Source organism: Guillardia theta (assembly GCF_000315625.1).
Source record: "Guillardia theta CCMP2712 unplaced genomic scaffold GUITHscaffold_5, whole genome shotgun sequence".
Lineage (NCBI taxonomy): Eukaryota > Cryptophyceae > Pyrenomonadales > Geminigeraceae > Guillardia > Guillardia theta.
In genome coordinates this window covers 764,152-789,714 of record NW_005434669.1, presented here as the reverse complement: position 1 = coordinate 789,714, position 25,563 = coordinate 764,152, and the positions used below count along the sequence as shown (strand labels likewise).

Genomic DNA, 25,563 nt, shown 5'->3' with positions numbered 1-25,563 from the left:
CTTCAGGGTTAAGCTTGTGTGTGGGTAGGGTACTTGTTTGTGATCAAAGGGTACGGTACTTGCTTTTTGCGGGGCAAAAAGAATAAGCATGTGAAAGACATGCTGATTGTCACTTATGGACGTACTTAAGAAAATTGTCTGTTTACCGTGGTCTGATCTTGTGAGAGCTTCATCATCGGTAAATCAGTGGTGGTAGTATATCGATGTTAGTTTTTGAAGGGGTACTGTCAATGATAGGTACGGTGGTGCGTAGTAGTGTAGAACAAAGGGTGGGTGGGGTGCTCATCCTTGCAAAAGAACCTGGAGAAGAAGTAGGTAATTGCAGTTGAAAGAGGGGGTGGGGGTAGATCTCGTCGTGAAGTTGGTTGGGTGATGCCTACGCTCAGATCCGGTGGTCTCCTGTGTGCGAAAGGGGGTACAATAGGAAACGGTGGGGTTCTCGAGTTTCACAAACGAGGGGGTGGGGGGTTCTAACAGCCCAAGGAGTTTGTACTCTCAAAGGAAAATAACCGGTGCTACAAAAGATGTATGATGGGGTAGGCATCAGATGCATCTCCGAATTGATGGGAAATGAGGGGGTGGGGGTAATCATTTTCTGAAGAGAGGGGTTGGGTACAGTCAATGAGGCAGCCCCACAAAGGTACGAAATGAGGGGTGGGGGTGTATTTGTAATGGGGTGGAAAACATCCAGTAGGGTAGTAGAGTGTGCGTTTTGGGGGTGCTGGTCCTATGACCTCTTCCTATTCAAAGTGCTACCAGCATAGGATCCCCTACCATGCTTGAGAGTGGGGAGAGCAAAAAAGAAAAAAAGACATCTCCATACAGTTTTGTTTCCATTCCCCCTCCAATAGAGTCCAACATGGATTCTCTGTGTAATTCTCCACCACCCCACCAAGACTACTGCAATTCAGTGCCAATACCCCTACATGGTAGTCGAATTCCTTACCACCCCCCCTTTAACATCTCCACCCTATCTCCCAAGAAGGAGCGGCATCGTCCCGGGGACCCTTTACATGTAGACCCTTAGAACTACCCCCACCGTCCAGCCATCACCCCCTTTTTGTTTATAGGGGGGTAGGGGTGTCTCCATGACCTTCTGGGCATGGTTCAAGCTCTGTCCACCATACCGTGAGAATCTCATATGTTGTCCTCAATAAAAAGGGGAATACCTCCTACCTCTCCCCTTAGCACACACTTCCCCGGCCTCCACCCCTTCTCACCACTAACAAATCCCGCAAGGTAGTCGGCGTACAACCAGTGGTACCATGAGATTGTACGAGGAATCACCCCCACCATCTCCGCTAGTGTTGATGACCCACCAGAAGCACTAGAGGTTGGGTCGTTAATTCGTCACAGATTCGACCAGGCAACCCCGAGTAGTTCCCCGTAGCCTGCCTTCTGGGGCGGGCAGTAAAATGTTTTTTTCCCCACCCTGCCTGGAATGTTCCTTTTGCCAGTACACCCTGAAGAAGGGAGTCTTCATTTTTTTTACGAAGCTGTAAAAGGTAGACAAATTGCATCAACGCCCTTGCGACAGAGAGTCACTGGGAAGCTGAAGGCGCAAACACCCCTGCTACTTAGTACCGCAACGTGCTCATCGGTCTCCTCTTTCGGTACTAATTTTGACTTAACTAATCTTGAGTAAAGAGTGCCCGGTTAACCGTGAGGTTTTACTCAACTGGACTCAGTACGGCGATCAGTGAGGCCAGGCCCTCAGCCGCGGGCCAGGCTGGGCCCCCGGCCCGCCGGGGTTTTACTCCAAACTAGCCTAGCGTAAAGAAGAGCCTAGTTATGTCCTGACCGGACTTTGGAACTTTACTCAAAGCCTGTTAAGTTAACCGTGAGCCGGGGCCTCACTGAGCCTGTGGCTCCCGGCGACGGACCCGGTGATCGGGGACTCTCGGAGTCCGCCCCCGGCGGGCGGCGGGGCCCATTGAGAGTCGCGCGGCCGGGCGGGCGGCGGCCCGGCGGCGGCGGGCCCGGCCCGCGGTCACCGGATCGGCCGGGGGGGGCCGGTACGGCCGGCGGCCCGGCCGCGCGGCGGCGCCCCAGGTCAGTACTGACCGTACGGTACCGTGACTACCGGCAGTGGCGCTTTTGAAGGCGCTCAAACTTCCGTTAAGTGAAAAAACAGTACGAGGACAGGCGGAGACTCACCGGGAGCCTCGGAGGGAGGCGTATTTCCCGGAACTTGAAAACTTGGTCGAAGCCGAAAAATATTACATGCCATGCAGGCGAAATTGAAACTTGAAAACGAGTAGAACACGGTCAGAGCATGAGACTGAGAAAACTTGGCAAGCGGTGAACTTTATTCAATGAGAGAACTTTAGTAGCCTAGTAGCTGCATGCCAGTGACAAGTACAGTGTCATCAACTCTAGTCGATCCGAGTTGGCTCAGTTCCACGAACTAGTAACAGCCTGCCATACTGATAGCTTTCTTGCAAGGGCTATCTAGTGTGCTGCATGCAGTACTCATCATCACTAAGTCACAACTTAGACTCAGGTAGACTGAGAGGTCATCTCGCAACTACCTGTTTCATCAAGCACTTCACGTTCTGCTCCTATCCCAATCTTGTTGCGAGGAAGATGACTGTAAATGGCAGGACAAACGATTTTACATTGTTCTTGGCAACTGTCATGCTTTCTGCAATGCCCGTTCAAGAATCTTCTGAAAAACAAGAAGAGCCCACAAGAGGAAATCATGGAAACATATCATTTCAAGCGTCAGCAATATCGGCATTTCTTGTTCTTTTCTCTTTCATGCTAGTTCTTTTGGGTGTCGAATATGCGAATCTATATTCCAGCCACGACAATCTGTCGAACTACAAAGGAAGCGGTGTTGTGTATCCGCCAGTCGTCCTCCTCATATCGGGATTGTGCATGCTATGCATGGGACTCGGAGGACTTACCCTCGGAATTACCGCTGTGTTGTTGAACGTCAAGAGCAAAGGTTTTACCATCTTTGTGTTGTCTTTACAAGGAGTTTTTGGAATCTTTACATTAGCTGCCATGATGTTTGGAACTTGGGCATTCGAGGCCAAATTATACTCCTCAAACCCGTCAGTTGTCAAGTTTGAAATGATGTGCATGCTGTATATGATAGCCAATGGCACAGCGCTGCTCAGTGGGCAGTTCTGTCTGACCCTTCACTTCTACAAACAGGATTTCAAGAAAGAGCCTACCGAAGCCTTCAGTAACGCCGTGCTGAGAGGGCTCGTTGTATTTTACAGCTTCCTGGTGCTGTTGAAAGGATGCAGCGAGATGGCGATTGCCGTGTTGATGAGAGAAGCATCGGTCCCCGTCACGACTGCGGCGCCTTTCTTCGTCAGCAGAAGAGACCTTGTGTTAGCAGACGGAGTCTTCACAATGCTGTTAGGACTTTACGGCATCGTCGTTGGTGCGGCTGGTCTGTTTCAACAAAAGGCGTTGTTCGTTGTTCTGCACATTTTCAGCTTTGTGTTCCAGCTTGCCCTGTATGACCTTGCACAGTATGGAGACTTTCCAGTGGGAGTGCTCTCAACGCAGTTGCTGAAATTCTCCCTTAAGCTTCAAGGCGTGGAGACTGCTTGCTGGACAGCAGCAGTATTGCTCATCCCGGCTTACTTTGCTGCCATGATGGACGATCCTTCGGTCCTCTAGTCTCCCGGAAGCAATTGCTGCTAGATAGGTCACGCACAAGTTTGGTCAGAGTTCTTGTTGAACAGACAGTGACAGACAGAGATGGATCGTATGAACTAGTCGAAGCCCATCAGAAGAGCATCATCACATCACTTGCGATCAGCGCAAGTGAAATGCAAATTGTATCACATCGATTAAATAGAATGCCATGGTGGCTAAAACAAAACGATTGGCTCTCCCAGAAAACCAAAGCTGATTGACAAGGAATACCACAACAACGGAATAGAAGAGAAACTTTTCATTTCCAAGCGAATTTGCCCAAAACGTGTTCAAACGTTGCTGGGCGATATGGCCGTTGCAGCTCAAGATTCATTTTACTGATTAACATTGCAATCTATTTAAGATCTCTTTGATTCAAGTGATGCTCAAAACACACAAAGTCATCTACGATTTCTTCGGCTTGACAACTTTTTTGCCGGCAGACTTCGGTACTGAAAATGTGTAATCAAACAACAGACGAACACCCTTTTGAACGAAGTCACCTGGCAGCAATGCGCGCACGACAAACAGGACCATCAGTCCGACAGTTACCACTATCTGTCGATGCAACACGTTGAAGGATTAGTATCGTTTGCTTGCTCGCAAAAGCATAGTGACCGGTTCCTTCATCACATGATGCGTATAGGTTGCAGCGATCATGATGAGAAAGAGGATCAGCGAGGGCAGGGGACTAAGCGGGGTCATCAACAGCACAGCGCACACTACTTCGACGTATCTAACGAGGAGAAAATAAGAAACGATAAATCAATGAGAAACCACATGTACCCAAGGTTGGTCATGAACATTTTGTAACTGCCGGAACCATCGTCCAGAAGATTCTTCTCGATGAGATCATGGTATTGCTCCTGCTTCAAGGAAGCGAGGAAGTCTCGAAGGAGACCGCTCCACATCTAACGCGTGCAACAGCAATCAATCCATGAGCCATCACACGAGCAAACAGCAGGACGGCGCACCTTTCCCATGGGGGGAAACGCCTTTGAGAGGTGGTTGTGCATCTCTGCATTGATGTGCGGCGAGACCTTGTTGGCGCCCGCCATCAAGAACATGAACACCAGAACAGCGGTGATGATGCGTCGAATCATCTTGCAAAACGCTGATGACAACGATGGCGTCAATGAAACAAAAACGCATGATAGCAGCTTCAAAATCATTCACTGTGAACGTTTCTGCTATGGTAAGGGTCGGCAAGACAAACATGATCCTCGTCATAGTACACTCGCCCATCAGCAATACCATGCAAAGTGCAGACAACAGCAAGCGGAACTCCAAGACTGAGATTCGAATAACAGCAGCTAAGCCAAACATCCCTTGCAAACTCCTTCAACATCCATCACATCATTTACCACCGAACCATTCTGTTTCTCATCTTAAATCTATGAACGAGTAAAACCCAAGACCATCTAATGTTCCATTCCTATCTTCTGTTTTTCTTCGTCAACCCCTCTTTCGCCCACCCTCCTTGTCCCTCCACATGCGCACAACACATGTCCCTCTACCAACGGTCAAACCTCAGCCGAAGCATCGTTGCCATCCTCTCTCTCGTCGACTACCCTTGCCCTCCTCCTGCTCTCCTTCTTCAGCCTCTAGACGACTGCAACCACCATTTCAGGGTCAAGATCCCTTCATGCGTCCAGTACCCCCTTCCCAAGTTGTCGAGGGTGGGTGGTAAAGGTTGGTGATCAGAATCTGACGTGTCGGGTCACCGGCCCGGGTTGACACGGTCCGTTCGGGGCCGCTCGGACCCGGCCTGGATAATCCGGGGCCCCCGCCGGGCCCGGGCCCTCAGTCAGGCCCGAGTGACTGAGTGAGTCACGCTGACTGAAGACTCTTTTACGTGCTTTTCTTTTCAAAGTTTGACGGGTGAGTCCGGGGGACCGTTGTAAGGAGAAAAGGGCGAAGAGTACAGAAGTAGCCACAGCTGCGCAGCGCTTCCAGGGGCTCGGCGGCGCTGAAGTTGATGCGGCGGATCATAAGTCACTGCCGCGGTGCCGCTCAGCCGCTACTTGGTATCATAGTATAGAGACTCAAGCAGTTACGGTATTAAGCCGCACAGCCGCGCCGGGAGAAGGATCGGATCAGACAAGAAAGAAAGCAGACAGAAATAGGGAAATACTGTCCGCAGTGCAAGTCGGACGCAAGTCAGGAAAAGGAATCTCACGCAGAGTGAACAGATGGACCGTTCAAAATCTTTGTCAGGAGTAAAGTCCGATCGTGTGTTCCGAGCGGATCATTTACAAGTTACCCTGCTGATGAATTGCTGTATGTTTACAGGAATGGACGAACTCAGTTAATACCCCGAAAAAGGGGTCGTGTCGCCAACTGGATCATGTTCCAATCAGTCTCGTCTGATGATGCTTGAGTGGATTCAAAATAGCCTGATAGAATGGGAGAAGGAGACACGATCAAACATGCTAGGCTGCTGTGGGTGAGATTGTTCCTTTTTCAAAATCTTTGCCGTGACGCCTGCTCTCAATCTGAAAGTGTCAATGACAATGTGCAACAAGTCACCATCGAGGATCATGTAAGGCTCAGTTCCCCATGTCCTCTCTTACTGGGTTGGTCAGCGAACGGCTCCTCTGGCCTGCGACATCTCGGGTTTGCCATACCTCATGCTTGTTATTGAGTTGTGATAACCCTTACAGCAGCGGCAACACTGCGCCCCTCGACACGACAGGTGAACGATGCGACAGCAGTTCTCCACGGGGACTGACTGGTTGAGCTCCTGCTGCTGCAATGCAGATCTTACAGGAACCTCTCGCAGCAAGCGAAAAGAATGTTACGGTCCTCCCTCGTTGCCCTGCATATCTTAAGCTGACAGTTGCCTTCACAGAGCCAGCAACACCATCATACAGACGTGGTCAGGACGGGTCAGTTCACTGCCAAACTGATGGCGCCACTGCTTGCGAATGACTTGCTCATAAGATTCACCCTTGTCAAGCTCCAGAAGCAGGTAAACATCGCCCACATTCACTGAAAAGCCTCAAAATCTGCCAAAGAAAAAGTTTGAAGCTGAAACCAGTCGATCCGATCATCGTGCTCCTGAATCAAAACGATCTTCACTGTCCGCATCAACAAAGGTAAATCAATTGATGCCCGCTGAGGTTGTATCTGACGCTGATATGGTTAGAAATCGTCTCCTTCGAAGCCGACAGATGCCGAGGTTTTAGCGAGAATTTTTTTCTTGACTCAAACTGAATGGCAGGTGACATCTTTAATGCAAAAAATTGCCATACTGTACAAAGATGGAAATTTAGAAAGAGATGTTGCGAAGATAATCACAAAGAAGGTGAATCATGAATCCATTTCATGGGAGCGTACCGACAATTTACAGGTCCAATCAAGAGATGCACAGGTAATGATGGCATGGACTGTCTATCAGGTCTATTCGTATCTTTGTTAGTTGACCAATCTCACACAGTCGTGGAATAGTGCAACGGAAGTGACAACGAGTTTGTCTACAAGCTTGTAAGGTTGGGGTCCCCAGAATCAGCAATGAAATTGCAGCCAAATCCGTTTACTAGAGAATAAAGAGGACGGATAGCACGCCAGGGAGCATCAGGGAAGGAGAAAAACAACATGAATTTCTTGTTGAGCTGCCGTCGTGCGCGACTGAACAAGTACTGATCCCGCAGCCGAGACCGAGAGGAGCGCTCCTCTCTTACAAACGGCGACCACGGCGACCACCCTTCCTTCGGGTGCAATCGGTGGGGACGGGAGTAACGTCCTCAATGCGCCCGATCTTCATGCCGGAACGGGCAAGGGAGCGGAGAGCAGCCTGGGCTCCTGGTCCAGGAGTCTTGGTCTTGACTCCACCGGTAGCGCGGATCTTGATGTGCAAGGCAGTGATGCCGAGCTCTTTGCATCGGGTGGCAACATCCTGGGCGGCAAGCATAGCAGCGTACGGGGAGGACTCGTCACGATCCGCCTTAACCTTCATGCCTCCAGTGACACGGACGAGAGTTTCACGTCCGGTCAAATCAGTAACGTGAACGAAAGTGTCGTTGAAGGAAGCGAAGATGTGAGCGACGGCGAAGACCTGCTCTCCGTCGTTCTTCTGAGGTCCGAGGGACACGGCGGCTTCCTCCTTCTTCTCAGCTTTGGGGGGCATTGTTCAGTTGCTGCAATAATCGTCAGACTTCAAGGCAGACAAAAGCGAACACGAACTTCAACAAGAATATCAGACAAGGTCAACTCCACAATCAAATACGCTGTAATACAAAAACACATCATTGCTCTGCAGCAAAACATATAAAGCACATAATTCTCATCTTCATGCTTCACGCACAAGTAGCATTAGATTCAATCATGTCCACATCAAGACGTGCAGCAATTAGTTGCCCGATCTTCGCATTCCCTCTCCCCCACATCCACCCCACGTCCTTCCTCCTCTGTGTTCTGATCATATGGAAAACGTCTCCGAGCCACATCACAGCAATGTTCACGATGAAATCTCAGCTCATCAGATCATGAACATCAGATCGTCGCATCATCTCCTCCTCCTCTCCTCCTCCTTCTCCATCTCCATCCGCCATCACCTCTTGCTGGCTTGCGGCGCACGCACGTTCTCGGTTTTTTTTAAGGGACTGTTGGGGGAGGAGGGCCACCCAGCTATGAGGACTCATAACCTTGCTGATAACTGACAAGGGCATCACTGGCGAAGGCCCGGCCCTTTACTGGGCCCGGTCGAATATCTTCCATAGTTTTCAAATTGTTGGAGAAAGTTTCAAGTTGTCCGACGGGCATTTGTAACATGCTACAAATGCCCATGGCAGCAGCTGTAGCGAAGCGGGAGCAGCGATGATGGGAAGCGGAGAGAATGGGACAGGAGGGAGGGAGTTCAGAAAAGAGGAGAGGATAATCTCAAATCAAAGTTGGAGTGAGAAAGGGTGGAAGTGCTGTTATGTTGCCTATCTTGAAAGGATGTGTTCTTGATAAGACTGAATTCCAGGAAAATTTCGCACACATGAAATCTTCCAATCGCGCGCTGTAGAACTTGGAAATCAAGAAGCATGGCAGCATATCGTGCACCTCCTCCTTCGTATAGTGTTACTAATGCTCGAGTATGCAAACTCGTGTCTAATGCAAGCTTATGAATTTGTGGTAGATGGCTCAAAACAATGTTGGCGCCCATGCTCAAGTGAGATGCAGATTCAATTCTTTTACCATCAGATATTTGATGGTTTTACATAACTTTGCAGAATGATTCTTCGAGAATGCTTGCAAGCAAAGCAAGTCCAAGCATCAAGAAAGAGCTAGAGAAACAGCTACAAGTAGAAGATGACTCAAACAGGTGCTTGTCGATGTCCTTCTGGGTTAGACAATCTAATCCTTGTTAGGCAAGAAATGGAATCCTTCGCGGACTATTACGCTATCATTAGAACCATGGAAAAACTTGAAACACAGTACATCCGAGGCACCATAGCACCAGATGTGTATGAGAAGGTTAGAGACGTCTTTGCTAGATGACCATTATCTCCATCCGTGATCTGGAATGTAGGAATGTCAGAAACTCCTTCCTCGATTCTCTACACTCAAAGAGTGCCTCCCCAGCGACATGCAGGTTGACTTGTGTCTATGCTTAAAGACTTTTTCTCTGGCTCCCACCCGATCACCTCTGAGAAGCTTGGTTCACAGAATCCCGCAATGGCGATCCCCACGTTCATGTCAAGGTAAGGTGAGAGGATGAGCCTTCAATGTTGTCATGCCCTTGCAAGATACCAGCTCAAAGCCGCACGAGCTGCAAACAGATTCGCAACAGGTGAGGGCCAACCCTGCCGCATGCCGACCCACTTCCTGAACGAGGTTCAGGGGTTCCTGCCACGTGCTCAGCCGGCGGCGGTGAAGACTCGAGCAAGATTGCACTCTTTGTGGCAGAAGCAGTTCAAGGTTTTATCACGGTGAGCTCTTAGGCTCTACAGCTGCTCGAAGTCGCTGATCTTCCGTCTCGACAGCTCATGGATTCTCTGCGTCTCGGGATGACAGCGGTGGATCAAGTGACTAATACACATGAAGTTTTCAAGCTTCAACTCAATCCTTTCCTAGGTTCATCCTCTTACTGCCGACGTTGTCAACGCATTGAACAAGATTGCCCAACTACCGTAATCGCAAGTGATATGCGACTGCAAATGAGCGTCACGATACTTTCAGGGCTGATTTCGAGCCCAAAATGAAAGTCAAGTCTTGGTTGCAGGTGAGCATCTTGTGTAGAGTGTAATCGTTTCCCGAGATGACTTCTGTATACAGATTCTCAGCGCAATGAGAGCCACGGAAGTCTTGGATGAGGTATGAACCTTTCAAATTCTCCAGACACTCGCCTTTGCTCACGGTAAATTTAGAATCAAACTCGTGAATTTCTACGAGACATGGAAAACTCGCATCAGACGTTTGTGCATTGGTTGCAGAGCAGAAATACCTGATAAGTGAATCCAACTCAATCCCCCAATTGTTTGAATCATTGATTCCTTCTTCTGCGTCGATTTTTCAGTCAAACTTATGAATTAGTGGTGAAAACCAGAATGAGTGAAAACCACGAAGAAATCGAGTGAATGCAGACGAAGGCGTGCCAATGAAGTCATTGTGCAGTCAAAGATTATGTGATATTTACAAAACTATACTCTCAAGATTAATGTAGAGAACACCCAGCCCACAAATCCCTACACAAGTTAACAAAATCAAAACTTTCAAGTCATCAAGGAACTTGCTCGATGCAACTACTAATACTGAAAATAAAAGAACATAGGAACACTTCCGTATCGCCTGGTTCATCGTTCATCGCACTCAGCATAGCCTCTGAGACACGTCTTCCTCGTCTCCACACTCCATGTACCAGTCGATCCACCCCGTGTTCGGCATCCAGCTCCCTTCTGTTACCTCCTCCTCTGCTGCTGTCGGCTCGACTACAGACCCCTCCTCCCCCTGGGCACAAAGCTCTCCTAGCTCGGATCCTGACGCCTCCGCGTCCTCTACAGCACTGTCGTCCTCCGACAACGAGCCAGGTGACGTTGAGCTGGCAGACTCGAGCTCCTGCTTCCCTTGGCAGTCTGCCACCGCTTCCTCGCACACGGGCTTGGCTTGCTCAGGCTGGGTGTCGGGCTTTGACTTCCTCGCTCTATGTCGGCGGCGTCCGGTGGTGCAAGGACGGGTGTAGGGCCAGCGGCTGACCCCCAGCTTCCGGCAAAGCTGCTTCATCGCCGTCAAGGAGACTCCGAGCACCTTGCAGGCCTCGACCTGCGGGATGCTGAAGAGAGACTGGATGACGGGGAGGTCTATGGTGAGAGGAGCACGACCTCGCTGGGGGATGTCGGAGTCGCCAAGCTTGCGACGGGGGAAGAGCTGAACAGTGGATGGGAGGATCGGATGGGGCATTCTTGGTTGGAGAGAACGGGGAGGGCTAAACTAAGGTTTTAATTTTAAGGGTTGGTGGTGACCTCTCCTCCTATTCCCTGCCTAAGATATGAATCGTTGGGTTTCTTCGGCCTCCCTTTTGTGTGGTAATCCATGGCTTATAGGAAACATACATCGATTCAATTTGGGGGGGGGGCCGTGCAACTTCGAAACTGTTTCTGGGGCGGGACCTCTTCAAAAAAACACATCGTCTGATATCCATGTAGAGTATAGAGATTGAAAAGACATTTGTTCGGAAACAATGGGTCATTAGCCCCCGGCGTGAACTGTTACAGTTAAAAGGGTCAACTTCGTCTCGGAACAAACGCTCCGACCTCACACCGCCTTTGAGTAACGAGACCTTAGTTCCTGATGAGCCTCCGCTGTCAAAGTGTTTGAAGACGATCGCAGACTAGCAAAACGGGAAATTGCGATGCAATTCGCTAACGCAACTGCAGAGTTCATGAAGAGCCTTGATTTGAGCTCAACAGACACTTCAGGAAGAATTTCTACTAAAACCAAAAGGAATAAAAGGAATAAAAAACAAACCGCTACATTGGACGTAATCTGGAATACTTTCCGTAGAATCCAATCATATTAGCCTCTGAGACACGTCTTCCTCGTCTCCACACTCCATGTACCAGTCGATCCACCCCGTGTTCGGCATCCAGCTCCCTTCTGTTACCTCCTCCTCTGCTGCTGTCGGCTCGACTACAGAACCCCCTGACGCCTCCGCGTCCTCTACAGCACTGTCGTCCTCCGACAACGAGCCAGGTGACGTTGAGCTGGCAGACTCGAGCTCCTGCTTCCCTTGGCAGTCTGCCACCGCTTCCTCGCACACGGGCTTGGCTTGCTCAGGCTGGGTGTCGGGCTTTGACTTCCTCGCTCTATGTCGGCGGCGTCCGGTGGTGCAAGGACGGGTGTAGGGCCAGCGGCTGACCCCCAGCTTCCGGCAAAGCTGCTTCATCGCCGTCAAGGAGACCCCGAGCACCTTGCAGGCCTCGACCTGCGGGATGCTGAAGAGAGACTGGATGACGGGGAGGTCTATGGTGAGAGGAGCACGACCTCGCTGGGGGATGTCGGAGTCGCCAAGCTTGCGACGGGGGAAGAGCTGAACAGTTGCAGAGCTGTCTTCGGTCATGAGTGTATCAGGTATTCTCGGCGAATCTGAGTGACAAGAATGGGATCGCAAAGATGAGGGAGAGGAGATCAACGTGTGGGCGTGGCGAGCGGGATGTGATTCTCGTCGTGAGCCTCTATAAGATCAGGACGAGAGAGTCAGTAGGGGAGACCTGCTCACGGGAGCAGGGCTAGTGTCGCTTATGCCTCGAGAAGATGCATTTTCAGATGTTTGATGACAAAGGTGTATCTTTCATTTGAGCCGAAAAGAGGTGGTTTCCTTGTCTTGCCCGTCTCCCCTTCACTAGCCCTCTATCTTGAGTCTCACGGTCGCGCACTCAGCCATAAGTGGAGCAAACTAGTCACTCAGCAGTCATGTCGGAGCCCGGCACGCCGTCTGACCGCCGTCACAGTGCCACCGCCCGCCGGGCCGGGGGGGTCAAACCGGGCTTGACCGTCACAGAGTCCGACGGTCCGACTTCGGCCCGGTAAGTGAAAAATCACGGTACGGTCGGACCGTACAATCAGGAGCTCAGTGATTGTCCTCGTACTGATCTTTAACTTAACTTCAACTCAACTTTGAGCACCGTGTGACCAGGCCGGGGCATGGCCGCGCGGGGGACTTGTCCTGCGCGCCGTTAAGTGAAGGTATCAGTTAAGTTTGGGTTCTCGCTGTCTTTTCTCTTCTCGCCGTTTGGCCTGTGCGACAGTGTCAGGGTCAAGCCTCCTCGACTCTCCTGATTGTCCTCGTACTGATCTTTAACTTAACTTTGAGTAAAGGCCGGTAAGGTATTTCTGAAACCGTGATGATCAGGCGCTCGGAGAGACTCGGGCTTTTTCGGCCACCACGGGAGTTTCTCAGGGGGACCCCTTGGCGATGGCTCTGAAGGCTTTGCGCACCGTGGCACCACCTTCCCTTCCCTCACTGAGTCAGGCCGCTGTGGTCAAAGTCGCAGAGACCTTTCGGAAGTTTCCCGACTGAGTCTTCCCGGCCTACCGTACGGTAGTACAGTGCGTCGGATAACATCAGTGGCCGTAGTTGGAAAGCTCCGAACCTACCGTACTGGGCTTCGGCGGCCGGTCCGATCCCGGGTTCAACTTAGTATGGCGGCCCCCGGGCCGCCGGGCGGCCGGGCCGCCGCCGGCCCTCAAGTTAGGCCGCGGCCACGGTTTAAGTCACGTCACAGTTAGGGTTTACTCACTGTACTACGGCCCGGTAGTCACTGAGTAGTGTCCTCGTACTGAACAGTTTACTACGTTACCTTTGAGTAAAGGAGTTCAACCGGGCCGGCTATCGGCGTACCCGGTACTCGGCGGCGTACCGGCCGGGTACTACCGTACGGCCGGGTACTCCGAGCTCGGCTGCCGGGGGCCCCGGCCGCCACTGCCCGGCCGCCGGCCCAGTCTGAGACCGGACGGTGCCGACCGTCCGACGGTCGGCCGGGCGAGCCTGGGAGTCCGGCACCGGGTCGGGCTCGGACCCGGCCCGCCGCGCCGGCGGCGAACTCGGAAGTTGAAGTCCCCGGCCCGGGCCCGGACTCCGGGAACTTCGGCGATCGGAACTGAAGGCGGAAGTTCAACTTGCGGCCTGTCACGGTGTCCCGGGCCGGCCCCCGGCGGGCCAATTGCTACGGCCATGCCGAATGCGTGCCAGATCATGACAGCTGATGTCCACGGACTCAGGTGATGAGAGAGACTGTCATCTTCTATTAGGATCGCGACTGTTGCGGCTAGAGATTGCGATCCGAGCATTTTAAAGAGATCAAATTATGTCGTCAGGCCTTAAAACATACATCGCTTCGTAGCCACTCTAGGCTAGGGGACCAAATTTAGTTTTACACCCCATCGACTCGTATCTAAGGACCCCCTTTTCTGAATAGCTCCCTTAACAGTATTGCACCCCCCTCTGCTCCACCCCCGTCCCCTAGCCGGCTTTCAACTCCGAACCACCGGTAACCAACGAATGGGCGAAACGGGACCCCCACTACCCTACCCTCATCTACATACCGCCCCATGGACCCCACCTCGATTTTAAAAATGATAATTTCCTTTATGCCCCCACCTCCCACCCTACCCAGTCCTTGTAGAAGACAGAGTACCCCACCAGACAAATAGCCTTTGAAAAGCTGAAGAATTAGGGCGAGCAGGCAAGCTTTCCATTCCTTATAGTGAAACTCCAATACAAATACACATTCATCAATGCTACCCCCCTTCTCTGTTGACGAAAATCTTGACACCGGTACTTTGCCTTCTCTCACCCCCATTGTGCATACAAAAGAATTACTTGCCTCAACTAGTCTCGCCATCGCTCTAGTTCCTCCTTCACTCGTCCCGTGCCCTTCCATCGCACATTGATCTTGTTCTTTGCGTCATTGTCTTCATCGCATGAGCACCACTTTCCAACTGTCAAACTTTCCACGCGCAATCATACAGCATCGGATCGAGAATCCAAGAAATGACCTTCCGGATGAAGCCAACGACCGTCAGATCTCTTTGTTTCCGCGCAGAAAGCAGGGAGAAGTCGAGTTGCCTAAGAAAGGGCGTCCTCCTCTCACAATCGACATGTCGGTCATTGAATCCATGTACACCATCCCGCAGGTCGAGGCTTGTAAGATTTTGGGCATATCCTTGACCGCCATGAAACAGCTATGTCGCAAGCTCGGTTTAGATCGATGGCCTTACAGGCGTCCATGCACAAAGGGCCGCTCACGCATACGCAGGAAAAAAGTGCCAATGGTCTTCCAGGAACAGCAAGAGACGGCTGAAAATATCATCCATGGGGAAACTAGGTATGCTGCTTTGGTGCAAAATCCATCGAACAGCTCAGAGGACGAATACACAGAGATCGAAGGTCAATCGGATATGGACTCGATGGCAAGCACGCTAGCATCACTCACCTCAACGTCTGAGCACTTTGGGATAGAGAAAGATCACCAAGATTCAAGTAACCTGGAAGAGGAGGGGGGGGGCACAGACTTCAGCTTTCTCATGGATGGCTCTCTTTGTATGGATGTACTCTTGCGGAATCTCCGCGCATCGTCCAATTGGAATCATTAGATGTCATTTATTCATTTGTAACTCCGTCTCACTGTCCTAGTACTGATTTTTAACCTAACTTTGAGTAAAGAGAGTCTCACCTCACACAGTAAAAACTGTTTTCAAACACCATCCCTTGACTGACTCTCATTGTCATTGCCGGGCACATTTGCCAACTTGATCAACAATATTTCTGTGTCTGTTCGCCGCTGATACCGAGTGTCACCTGGCAGTCAAATAAGTTATCAGTGGCGCCTGAAGCCTGAAAGAATGCTTAAATTTCCCTTCTTTCTGGGCGTCTTCATCATCTGAGTCTTCCGAAGATATGAAGGTCATGCATGAAGACTCGTGAGATCTCTGAACCCTGCCATGCTCGAAGAGTCTAGAGGCTTCAGTCACTCAGCGCCATGGTGACCGTCCGACGGTCAGTACTGAAACGGTGAGTGGCTGAAGTCCCGCCCGGCCCGGCCGCTGCGCCGCGGTGCGGCGCCGGGCCGGCGATCGGTGATCGGATCGGATCTGAGCATGATGCGGCGGCTGATTCTTTTGAAATCCAATTAGCTAAAGAAGAAAAACGAAACGCACTGTACATGTCAAGATGGATGAGGCAACGACGATGAGAAGAGCTCGGGTGCGAGAATAAGCGAGGAGAAGGAGGACACGAAGAGAGGAGCAGAAGGAGAAGCAGGGAGGAGGAGGAAGAAGTTGTCATCCATGGGACACTCTTGAGTAGAAACAAAGTCGCGATGGTCACCGGCAGCACGTTTCGTGTCGTATGGTTTGTTTTCTTCCGCGAGGACATAACAGTCAGCTAGAAACATGAGCTTGTCTTGACGTACACATGCCGAGGCGCAAGGAATATCGCGAGCTCTGGTGCGGCTGCTTGCGATGCTTCATCTGCGCACTGTGGCACAACGGGACAGTGTTCCACAGGGTCACGGCGATCACGCAGCTCGTGCTCATCGCCTTCACTGTTGCCTCGCCTTTCCTCGCATGGCTGGAGTTCACCTCTTTCACCGGCAACCACTTGGAGCGGGTCCGCAAAGTCTTTGACTTCTTCGACGCCAACGCCAACAACGTGCTAGAGTTCAGCGAGCTCAGTCTCGCTCTCAAGGACGTCAACCAGGTCTTCTTCGGCTCCTACTACCGCAATGATGCCGAGATGATGCGCGCCATCCTAGCTGATCGCAGTAGCAGCTGCCTGGAGTCTGCGGTCAAGACCCTGCAGTCCAAGTGCGCGGTAGGCAATCGAGCGACTTGTCTGGGCTCGGCGCAGTGGATAGCAACGAACAACCAGTTGATGAGAGATCCTATCAAACTGCAGAGCTGTATCTTCAACCTCATGGACGAAAACTACGTGAAGCAGACTGGGGACGACTGTGTCAGCTCCACGATCAAGACCGACTGGCTCCTCCTCACTCCGAAGTCCAAGGAGGCCAAGTGTGTTCAGCGCACGCAGGTTGACATAGTGGAATTCTCCCTCTTCGCCCGCCAGCTTGTCCCAGGTGAGTTCTACTGGCTCCTGACGCCGGCTGACTTGCAAGCGGCTGGTGCAGGGCTGCCGGAAAGTGAGAGGGCGCAGTCGAATCACTGCGTGAACGTGAGCTTCCACTCCTTCCTGGGATCCGCTACCCTCAACTTCCTCATCGACGTCACCTTGGCCCCCGATGCTGCATCGGAGCGCTGCCACAGGTGCGTCGAGAGCTCTTGCGGGAGACAGGAGGGCTGAAACTGCGCAAGCATCTTCACGGAGACAAGGAACGAGCTACCCTTCTACGACTACCGTGGAGTCAAGAAAGCCCAGCCGGGGTTTCACTGCGTCGGGACCATCGACTTCTGGAACAAGAAGGGATACGACATCCCGCTCAACCTCGACCCTCTCAGTCCTCCGCAGCCTCCTCAGGTAGGCAGCGGACAGAGGGGGAACAGAGGGAGGAGCAGGCAAGGGAGGAGGAAGAGGAATAACAGAACTATTTGACAGTGCCGGGTTCTAGCCAAGTGGCTGCTTTCTACCTTTGATTATCAGGTCAAGGAGTACGGCTGTCAAGTCAAATGTCGACCAGGCAAGCCTTGAATTCTTGTCCATCCTCCTGCTTTCCTCTCCCCTCTCCTCCCCTTTCCACCCCATCCCCTCCCTCGCGTCCCACCAGTGATTCTAACTCACAATCTCCTCCCCTCCTCTTCGGTTCGTCTTGCCATGATCTAAACTTCCTCCTCTGGCACAGATGGCAAGGCCGAGCTCGGGGCGGGTTGCGCTCCAGGTGGGCGGAGGAAGTTGGCTGACGAATTTTGTGAAGAAAGTCTGGCAGGCCCAGCGATAGCGGTAAGGAAGAACAGAGCGACCAACTCGCCCTTTCATCCCACCTGCGTCACCAGGAATTTACAGCTGCGCCTGTCTCCTGCTGCAGCCTGAGCTGCTTGCAACAGGATTGGGACTGGAATCCAAGGAGACAGCTGCCCCCTGGATCAAACCTGCCCGTCCTGCTCGTACCCACACAACTCCTCCTCCCTGGTGCTGGTGAGCTGAGAGAATGGGCTGCATGATCGGAGAGACGGCTCACGTTTGTTGTCTTGGCCAAAGGAAAAAACCTCAAACTTTCACGTGCATGGAGGGACGTCGGGGATGTCGGCGATTTACGACACCATGTGCATCCTGAATCAAGTAGAGCAAGGTTGTGTTGGGTGGCAAATTGATGCGATGTTCAACAGACTTACATCTTCCGAGAGATCGTTCAAGCAGTCATGCAAGAAACAGTCACGGATGCCTCAGCTCTGTCGCAAAAGTCTCGTTTCAAAGCCGTCATGCTCGACCAGGTCTTGGGAAGCTTGCAGGATCACTGCGCCCCCTCCCGCCCCCCCCCCCACCCCCCCCCCTCATCTTCACTTTCCCTGTCGATGGCTATTCTCGCTCTTCCCTCCTCCCTCCTCCCTCCTCCCTCCTCCCTCCTCCCTTCGTGTCCGGCTACTCGTTGTCTGACTGACTTCTCGTCTCTTACAGTGTGACAACAAGATTTTAGTTGGCGACTACAAAGACAGCATGGTGACACTGGAAGAGCCCACAAACAGCATGCAAGACTTTCCAGCAAGCAACCCGGGCATGAAGAAGAAGGTGCTGCAGTGTCAATGTGCTGTGAACGGGAACTGCTCAGCCTGCATCGACGCATGTGTCGACCGCAACTTTTTCCTTCCAAGCCGGAGAGTCCAATACGGTAGCAACCTCTCCTGCGGGCTCAAGAAGCTTCTTCAAGTCTCGGGGATGGAAGGGAGCGCAGCGTATAGGGCAGGATACAACCCGCCATGGACCTGCGCTGGTGGAGCATGCTCGCTCTTCCTCGATCGGGTCTTGGACAAGATGTTCCCCTACACCGGAACAGTGCGCGAGTACATGTCGACGCTCCCCATGCGAGGTCTGCTAGAGCTCTTCGTCGTCCTCTGCCCCGTCACCTCAATCATCGTCGCCCTCCATGTCCTCGCGTTCGCGCTGCAGCTCCACAACTTCTGGATCATCTGGCGAACCATCCGAGCTAGCGACGAGGCGAACGTGGAAGACGCATGGCAGCAGGAGAAGTTTGTGCTGGCATCTTGTGTGGCGACCGCCCTCGTGCTTGCAGTCCCGGCCATGCTATATGGAATCTACGTGAAGATATTTGGAGACACCATGAGGTAAGAGAAAGGAGAGCAGTTGGAGGGGGAGGAGGAGGGGGAAGGGGACGGGGAGGGGGAGGATGACACGAGGGGTAGACGAGAGTAGACGAGGGAGGCAAGAAGTGGAAGGGAGGGAGGGACACACAGGTGGGAAAAAGAGAAAAACAAAAATTAGAAAAAGAGACTGAGAGGTTTCTGAACGCTGTTGCAACTTCATCTCAGGTATGCAACTAGCCATTACCTCAGCGTGGGGTGGTACCTGTCGCTTCTTGCTGCCATCTTCTCGGTCCTGCCCTTCTACGGTGCCTGGAGGTCCTTCCGCAAGAGGCCGAAAGAATGGCAGAACGTGACCAGGGTATCAAACTTCTTCTCTTCCTCCCCTTCCTGGTTGACTTGCGGAGCAGGGGTTTGTTGTCAGCAAGGAGGTCAGGCTGTCGTCAGTGGTTCCGACATGACCAAGGAAGGAGGGGAGGGGAGGGGGAGAAGGAGGAGGAGAAGGAGTAAGACTCTGGAGCAAGTACAAGTTTATTCACACCACCCTCTCGAGCAATCACGAATACTTGTTTCATTCTAAGAGCTGGCCTGTCTTCACGTTCACTCCCTGGATCGTCTGCCCTCCGCAACCCCTTCGAACGTGTGCAACCTGCGACCTCCAATCGGCGTCGTCCGATTTCCTCAGCTTCTGTGTCCCCCGCTTCGTGGCTTCGCAGCATCTCGCCTTGAGCGCTTGCATGGTTGTCTCGTTTACCATCTCTGATCGCAACCGCTCGAAATCAGCAACCTGTGAGGTCGGCGAGGAGCTGCACGATGATCCGCTGCTGCTGTGGCTGCTCCTGCCAGCTACGCTGCTCGCACGAGAGTTATGGTTGCTTCTCTTTCCTGACGAATGCTTTCCTGCAGAGGACCGGCTGTCTTTCCCCGTGGAATGAAATGAATTTGTCAAGGAATTATTCCTATCACGAAACCGCATGCTGATGCTGTCCCAATCATGCGAATCAGTGCTCATGGCATCAGATTCGAGAACTGTATTGTTCTCGGGAATAGAAGACATCTGATTAAAGGTGTCGGCAAGGAGACTGCTATTTTGTCCGACTTCAACTTTTAGCTTGTCCAAAGATTCTACAATGAAGTTCAAAGAGAACTTTGCGCAGCTATCAACCGTAGTAGCAAGCCCATGAAAGGGTTCCAAGATATTCAGATCTGTTTCCTTTTCTTTGATATGCTCCATCTTCAAGTCAAGCATATGATGGATACCAAGAAGTCTATGAAGTTAGAAGAGTCGAGCACGAAAGGGAGCGAGAATGAGGCGAGGACGGGAGGACGGGAGGACGGGGGGAGAGGGGGACAGCGGAAGCGCAAGGGGCTGGGGTGCAAGGGAGTGGAGCAGGGGTACCAAAGTGGCGTGATTTTGGATTGTTCTCGTTCCTACCCCACCCCCCCCCAGTGGAATACTAATACACCGGTGGTAATGTGTTCCTATTTGTGGGAAAAGGGGTCCATAGAAGGAGCAAAAGGGCACAAGGAGTAGGGGTGGGTCATCAGAGGGGAAGCAGGGGTAGGGGTTGTCCATATAATGTATACTGGTACTAATATTATACAATAATAATAGTAATAATAATAATATGTCGAAATCAACTTCCGGCTACTTCTTGCTCAGACCGACGACAAGCAGGGCGCGTGTTTGCAAGCCGCGGTTACATTTCGAACCTTCCTTTGAATCATTGTAAATTCTAAATTTTTCAAAGATATTTTATGGATGTACCGGAATGAAACCCCAATATTTGAAAACCAAAAAGCGCCGGCCGCAGGGTGACTTTACTTCTCAATTGTAAAGAAAGAACTTGTACCTGCCTGGTACTAACCCTTTCATCTTTAAAACTTGATTTTACCCACGAGTTAATTTCTGGCACCCCCACCAGTTCCGAAGGCCACGAGCCGCCGCAGGGGGCGCCGAGCGACGGACTCGACTGCTACTCTCCGGGAGTCACGCGTACTGATTTTTAACTTAATTTTGAGTAAAGACTGTGATGGTCACATGGCACAGTCCGACTGAAACTCGGAAACTTTAGTGACCCACCGGGCGGCCCACGGTCGCCTAACGGTATTAGTAACTTGTAACTTCCGACTCTGACTACTGAACTTCGGCCTCTGGCGACTCAGTCACGGTCACTGAAGGCTGCCGCACCGTGAAGGCTGAGTGGCGCGGCCACGGACTGCCGGGGAGTCGGGCGGCCGGGCCCCGCGAGTCCGACTGAAACTCGGAAACTTTAGTGACCCACCGACCGGGCCGCGGCCCAGTTGCCTAACTTAGTCACTCAGCCGGCACCCGGGGTCGGACTCGGCCGGGCAGTGTGCCCCCGGGACCCGGGCCTCGGGAGCCCCCGGAGTCAGAGGCGGCCGTTGAGTGAAGGGTGACGGTGAGCGCTTATCCGAAAACTCGTCGTTTCACTACTGAACAGAACCCTACCCCTCATACATACTACCCCCACCTCCTCGTCCTCCTCCTCCACACAATCAAGTACCCCTGACATTGTCAGTGTAATGTACCGCCCCACCCCCCCCCCCCACCCCTCACTCTCGTATGCCTTCGTCTACCCTCGAAACTTCCACCCCACCCCCAATGTGGCTTGCAGGCCATTACACCCCTTCACAAATTATTACCCCACCTGGACTTCTCCCACCCATCTTGAATCACACCCTACATTATACCTTCAACTACCCCCCATTTTAACTGCTGTGGACATACCACAGGTGGTGCCACCCCACCACCACTGACCCTACCCCACTACGGCCCCTCTAAGGTGTTACGACCCTCCTTTCTTGTACCCCTTCCTTTCCTCGTGGATTACCCCCATCTCATCCCCTCATTCGCAATGCTGCTGCGTCGCCCTCAAAAGGGAGTAGCCGCGCTCAATGCGTTGCGGAAGGCTAGTGCGTCAGCTTCTCCTTCTTCCAGTGCATGCATGTGGATTGCCTCTGCTTCTCGCTCCATCCACGTCCCTGTTTTCGCCATGGCTGCAACACATATGGGCGGGAGATCGGTATTGAACGCGCCACGAAACAAACATGCGAACAAGCGTTGTCCCCTTCAAGTCCGGGAAGTTCATGGGCCTAACCCTCTTCCACCTCGTCCAGAAATCATTCATGACATGGTATCCTTTCATCGCCATTCTCCTCTTTGAAACCCTTGTAACTCGTGTCCTAGGTGCATTTCAAAGTCACTCCCAACAGACATTCACTGGGTGTGAAGAAAGTAAGCACGGGAGAGAAGGATGTCTGGGACAATCCATTCCAGCATTCCGTAAGTCCAACAAGAACTTTCTTATCCTGATTGGTTGCGTTTTGACTTGTTATTTGCAAGGTGTGGTCCGAGGAGGAGATCTACGCTGTTCAGAAAACCCACGTGGATCCGAAAGACACGGCAGATTCGATCGCGTATCGTGCTGTTCAAACGGCTAGATGGATGTTTGATACACTGTCTGGCTATAAAATCGGACAATTGACTGAATCGAAGGTCATCAATCGTGCAATCTTCCTTGAAACAGTGGCTGGAGTACCTGGGATGGTAGGAGGGATGCTTCGCCATCTGAGGTCTCTGAGGACAATGACTCGCGATCATGGCTGGATTCACACACTGCTGGAGGAAGCTGAGAACGAGCGGATGCACCTGCTTACCTTTGTCACTATCAAGAAGCCTGGCCCGATTTTCCGATGGGCTGTTCTTGGAACACAAGGAGTCTTCATGAACTTATTCTTCGTCACGTACCTGATCTATCCCAAGATTTGCCATAGATTCGTCGGATACCTCGAAGAAGAAGCTGTTAAGACGTACACAGATATTCTCAATGCCATTGATGATGGGAGGCTTTCGTCATTCCGAAATGCTGTATAGTGCTTCTCTTGGTTTTCATGACCTAATGACGTACTTTTACGGGCAGCGTGCGCCACAAATAGCGATTGACTATTGGCACATGAAACCCGATGCTACCATGCGAGATTTGTTCCTTGTGGTCAGAGCTGATGAGGTGTGCTCTGTGTGTTTGTCTATCGACACGTTGACATGCGAATTCAGGCAAACCATCGAGATGTGAATCACATGTTTGCAAGCCTCGGACTGCACGAAACCAATCCACTTGTGAAGAAATCATCTGTAACTTTTATGCCTCTTGCAATTTTTGGTTGTTGATACCGGATTCAAGGCTAAGAAACGAGAATTGGTGGACCGTAAGCAAGAGCACAAACAAGTATGGCTTGTTATCGTGACATGGGAATTCGCTGAATTTCATTCAATAGTTCGTCAAAGAAGTCTTGCTGAACTGGAACAAGAGTGGAACTGGTTGCATGACTTTGATACCTCGCGATTCACTGATTTGCTTCAAGGGTCGTTGAGCTACGACGAGCTTCGCCAGTGGTTGTCATCTATCTCCAAAGGACGAGATGTCTCTGACCATGAGGTGATTCTGCCATCCTCCCTACGATTTGAATTTGAAGTGAAGTTGGCTATTTCAGGTCAAGTGGGTAATGTCTATGGCTGCTGCTAGCAAGAAACAAGATTACACGCTCCTGTCGCTTGAGTGAGTCACCAGCCCATAGAACGCTCAAGGCTGACATACCTCCAGACCGGAATATTTCACTACTGCAGCCGAGGCATGGCTCTCGTACAATGAAGTAGCTATCACATACTACAATCATGAGCATCTGACTGTAGCGTTCAAAGAGCAGAGATGTGATTGATGAAGTTTTCGAGAAGCACGATGTGGACAAGTGAGCGCGGTTGTACTTTGATTGTTTCGCCCAATTGAATTTCAGTGTAGGGATGGTTCACTCAACCGGGATCAACTCAAGACGCTTTTGATGGAGCTGAATGACAACATCATGCCGACGTGAATTGATTTCCCCCTCGTCTTTGTTCGATATGAATGACTCGATTTCAGAGACGAAGAGGTAAAGTGGGTCTTGGATCATGCTGATGTCATTGGAGATGGTGTCATCGACAAGCCTGAGCTGATGAAAGCTATTTCTCTGTGGTACTTGTTTGTGCGATGTCATGGTTACGGCTCAAGGTTGATTGCCACAGGTATGTTCATATTGCTTCAGATGAAGCAGGTGATGAGCAACGCGCTACCTCTGCCATTGGATACGGCTCATAAAGTTCTTCAATTGCGGCCTGTACATCATACCGATGAGAAGAAAAGTTTGAAAATTGAGCAATCATATGGTATCCAATTACTTGAAAGTCGATTTCATTTTTGCCATAATGTAATGTATCCTGTTAAAACATGCAATTTCGAGCATATGGTCGGAATCTGCCTTAATCCAGCTTGACCAGTTCAACAGCTGATTCCTTACCCTGTTACAAAGTCAACGCAAGACAGTCATGAATCCCAAGCAATTAACCTCCATGTTGACAAAGAACTTGGAGTTCTTTGCCACTCCATTCACCACGAAAGGCTTTCCGTTGTTAACCCAGCACTTGAACACCTGTCGAAGCTTCAACGGAGCAAATTTCTCAGTCTCATCTGACCTGATTGTCCCTATCAAGCTCCATGTGGATGACGTCGCCCTCTTGAAACTTAGGAGGATAGGCATTTCCCTGAACCAGCACGCGTCAGAGATCTTGTCGTGCCTTGTTTCTACTCACCAACTGGGACTTGATTTCAGGGCCGAGGTATTCACTCAGCTTGGTTCCCACCCTTCCTGTTCGGTAGACGCTGATGAAGAGCATTGTCAAATGACGAGTAAAGGAATACTCGCTGCGGACCTGCCGCCCTTGCCCAACATCACGGCGGGAGTGCGCAAAGTGTCTGCCCAGCAAGGCTTGGAGGGTGAACGAGGTTGAGACAAAATCCTGGACCAGATTGATTCATGGCAGAGACATAGTAGCATTCTTACCCAACGAACATGCTGAACTTTCTCTTCAGCACACGAACACCGACCTTCTGAACCCCACTGGACATGTCGTTCCCGAAAATCGCAAATGCCGGCTCACTGTCGGTCACCTGGAGTCATAGATTATGTTCGTAAGCGGGAGGCAGTAGCTTCTGCAAGCTGCCAGCATCGCAAGGATCATGCACCTTGGTCGCCTTCAAGCCTTCCACAGAAAGGTTCTCCCGATCGGTCCCCTCATCGTCAAACTTGAGCTGCTCCAATCCGGAGAACATGGCGAGGTCGTTGTCAGCCTGAATAGATCATGAGCTCAACAGGATAGCCCAGAGATTTTTGGTGGAAACTGTTTTCAAATGAAGACAGTGTATAAATGAGAACAAGTTGATTGAGATCTTGCAAGAGATTGGGCGCAAACTGCCTTGTTCTCACTCACCGACATCTTTGGGAGGATCACGCATCTTTTACTCCTTGCGAGCAGGGAGGGGCTCGCGGACAAGGCTGGCTGACGGAGAGAGAGCCTAGTTGATGCAGAGGAGGTGAATGTGAGTGGGGTCGGAGCGAAGGCGGAGGCCTCGCGAGCAACGAGGAGGAGGAGGAGAAGGACGCGCATGCGAGGCCTTCACTGATCCAGTTCGATGGAACGGCAGCCTATCTCAGACACTACCGGTAGTTTTATCACATTTTATTTAGCCATAAAGAGGGTAATCGACATGGGGGTGGTAGGAAGCGAGCAATAGGCAATTTAATAGAGGGGGTAATTAGCGAGGGGGTATGGAGCCAGATGGTGGGTAGTCAATTAGTGTTTGAGGGGGTGAT

General features: G+C 51.5%; 11 protein-coding genes across 11 annotated transcripts; 5 read left to right on the top strand and 6 right to left on the bottom strand.

Moving 5' to 3' along the window:
• Positions 1-2,637: 2,637 nt before the first annotated feature.
• GUITHDRAFT_100738 (hypothetical protein) lies at positions 2,638-3,639 on the top strand (the record flags this gene model as incomplete). Its single annotated transcript, XM_005840691.1, has 1 exon — positions 2,638-3,639. The coding sequence occupies one exon, from the start codon at positions 2,638-2,640 to the stop codon at positions 3,637-3,639; it is 1,002 nt and encodes a 333-aa protein (XP_005840748.1).
• Positions 3,640-4,062: 423 nt separating this feature from the next.
• GUITHDRAFT_132822 (hypothetical protein) lies at positions 4,063-4,760 on the bottom strand (the record flags this gene model as incomplete). Its single annotated transcript, XM_005840690.1, has 5 exons — positions 4,063-4,109; positions 4,161-4,215; positions 4,276-4,348; positions 4,435-4,568; positions 4,632-4,760. The coding sequence occupies 5 exons, from the start codon at positions 4,758-4,760 to the stop codon at positions 4,063-4,065; spliced, it is 438 nt and encodes a 145-aa protein (XP_005840747.1).
• Positions 4,761-6,086: 1,326 nt separating this feature from the next.
• Positions 6,087-7,206, top strand: GUITHDRAFT_100736 (hypothetical protein; the record flags this gene model as incomplete). The annotated part of the gene is made up of 10 exons (XM_005840689.1): positions 6,087-6,103; positions 6,160-6,199; positions 6,243-6,273; positions 6,321-6,352; positions 6,418-6,459; positions 6,509-6,628; positions 6,806-6,838; positions 6,881-6,964; positions 7,010-7,057; positions 7,108-7,206. The coding sequence occupies 10 exons, from the start codon at positions 6,087-6,089 to the stop codon at positions 7,204-7,206; spliced, it is 546 nt and encodes a 181-aa protein (XP_005840746.1).
• RPS14e (small subunit ribosomal protein S14e, cytoplasmic) lies at positions 7,179-8,226 on the bottom strand. Its single transcript, XM_005840688.1, has 2 exons — positions 8,214-8,226; positions 7,179-7,796 (listed from the first exon to the last, which is right to left on the bottom strand). Exon 2 carries the CDS (start codon positions 7,784-7,786, stop codon positions 7,337-7,339), a length of 450 nt encoding a protein of 149 aa, XP_005840745.1. The 5' UTR covers positions 7,787-7,796; positions 8,214-8,226; the 3' UTR covers positions 7,179-7,336.
• A 556-nt stretch (positions 8,227-8,782) lies between these two features.
• Positions 8,783-9,966, top strand: VPS28 (vacuolar sorting protein 28; the record flags this gene model as incomplete). Its single annotated transcript, XM_005840687.1, has 11 exons — positions 8,783-8,815; positions 8,877-8,968; positions 9,015-9,120; positions 9,176-9,238; positions 9,313-9,347; positions 9,393-9,436; positions 9,487-9,575; positions 9,630-9,671; positions 9,721-9,776; positions 9,826-9,868; positions 9,922-9,966. The coding sequence occupies 11 exons, from the start codon at positions 8,783-8,785 to the stop codon at positions 9,964-9,966; spliced, it is 648 nt and encodes a 215-aa protein (XP_005840744.1).
• Positions 9,967-10,455: 489 nt separating this feature from the next.
• Positions 10,456-11,043, bottom strand: GUITHDRAFT_100733 (hypothetical protein; the record flags this gene model as incomplete). Its single annotated transcript, XM_005840686.1, has 1 exon — positions 10,456-11,043. The coding sequence occupies one exon, from the start codon at positions 11,041-11,043 to the stop codon at positions 10,456-10,458; it is 588 nt and encodes a 195-aa protein (XP_005840743.1).
• A 610-nt stretch (positions 11,044-11,653) lies between these two features.
• On the bottom strand, positions 11,654-12,202 carry GUITHDRAFT_100732 (hypothetical protein; the record flags this gene model as incomplete). The annotated part of the gene is made up of 1 exon (XM_005840685.1): positions 11,654-12,202. One exon carries the CDS (start codon positions 12,200-12,202, stop codon positions 11,654-11,656), a length of 549 nt encoding a protein of 182 aa, XP_005840742.1.
• A 3,855-nt stretch (positions 12,203-16,057) lies between these two features.
• Positions 16,058-19,316, top strand: GUITHDRAFT_132819 (hypothetical protein; the record flags this gene model as incomplete). Its single annotated transcript, XM_005840684.1, has 10 exons — positions 16,058-16,908; positions 16,957-17,119; positions 17,198-17,242; positions 17,442-17,477; positions 17,644-17,734; positions 17,829-17,878; positions 17,926-18,030; positions 18,215-18,879; positions 19,084-19,216; positions 19,266-19,316. 10 exons carry the CDS (start codon positions 16,058-16,060, stop codon positions 19,314-19,316), a joined length of 2,190 nt encoding a protein of 729 aa, XP_005840741.1.
• A 94-nt stretch (positions 19,317-19,410) lies between these two features.
• GUITHDRAFT_150281 (hypothetical protein) lies at positions 19,411-20,241 on the bottom strand. Its single transcript, XM_005840683.1, has one exon. It carries the CDS (start codon positions 20,087-20,089, stop codon positions 19,427-19,429), a length of 663 nt encoding a protein of 220 aa, XP_005840740.1. The 5' UTR covers positions 20,090-20,241; the 3' UTR covers positions 19,411-19,426.
• A 1,493-nt stretch (positions 20,242-21,734) lies between these two features.
• On the top strand, positions 21,735-24,011 carry GUITHDRAFT_100729 (hypothetical protein; the record flags this gene model as incomplete). Its single annotated transcript, XM_005840682.1, has 14 exons — positions 21,735-22,013; positions 22,067-22,162; positions 22,223-22,747; positions 22,800-22,886; positions 22,934-23,011; positions 23,061-23,105; positions 23,155-23,197; positions 23,242-23,315; positions 23,371-23,435; positions 23,481-23,519; positions 23,584-23,625; positions 23,676-23,744; positions 23,796-23,888; positions 23,939-24,011. The coding sequence occupies 14 exons, from the start codon at positions 21,735-21,737 to the stop codon at positions 24,009-24,011; spliced, it is 1,608 nt and encodes a 535-aa protein (XP_005840739.1).
• A 76-nt stretch (positions 24,012-24,087) lies between these two features.
• On the bottom strand, positions 24,088-25,371 carry GUITHDRAFT_150280 (hypothetical protein). The gene is made up of 8 exons (XM_005840681.1): positions 25,181-25,371; positions 24,936-25,040; positions 24,754-24,860; positions 24,623-24,709; positions 24,503-24,572; positions 24,386-24,454; positions 24,259-24,342; positions 24,088-24,211 (listed from the first exon to the last, which is right to left on the bottom strand). Exons 1-8 carry the CDS (start codon positions 25,355-25,357, stop codon positions 24,173-24,175), a joined length of 738 nt encoding a protein of 245 aa, XP_005840738.1. The 5' UTR covers positions 25,358-25,371; the 3' UTR covers positions 24,088-24,172.
• Positions 25,372-25,563: the final 192 nt, after the last annotated feature.

What these genes read in the sequence shown, in the direction of transcription:
- RPS14e (XM_005840688.1), bottom strand. Translation starts at nt 7,786, where the DNA reads ATGCCCCCCAAAGCTGAGAAGAAGGAGGAAGCCGCCGTGTCCCTCGGA.
- GUITHDRAFT_150281 (XM_005840683.1), bottom strand. Translation starts at nt 20,089, where the DNA reads ATGGAGCATATCAAAGAAAAGGAAACAGATCTGAATATCTTGGAACCC.
- GUITHDRAFT_150280 (XM_005840681.1), bottom strand. Translation starts at nt 25,357, where the DNA reads ATGCGCGTCCTTCTCCTCCTCCTCCTCGTTGCTCGCGAGGCCTCCGCC. An exon ending in AAGGCTTGAAGGCGACCAAG is followed by an intron (nt 24,861 to 24,935) that starts GTGCATGATCCT and finishes CTATGACTCCAG; the next exon opens with GTGACCGACAGTGAGCCGGC. An exon ending in AAGTTCAGCATGTTCGTTGG is followed by an intron (nt 24,710 to 24,753) that starts GTAAGAATGCTA and finishes AATCTGGTCCAG; the next exon opens with GATTTTGTCTCAACCTCGTT.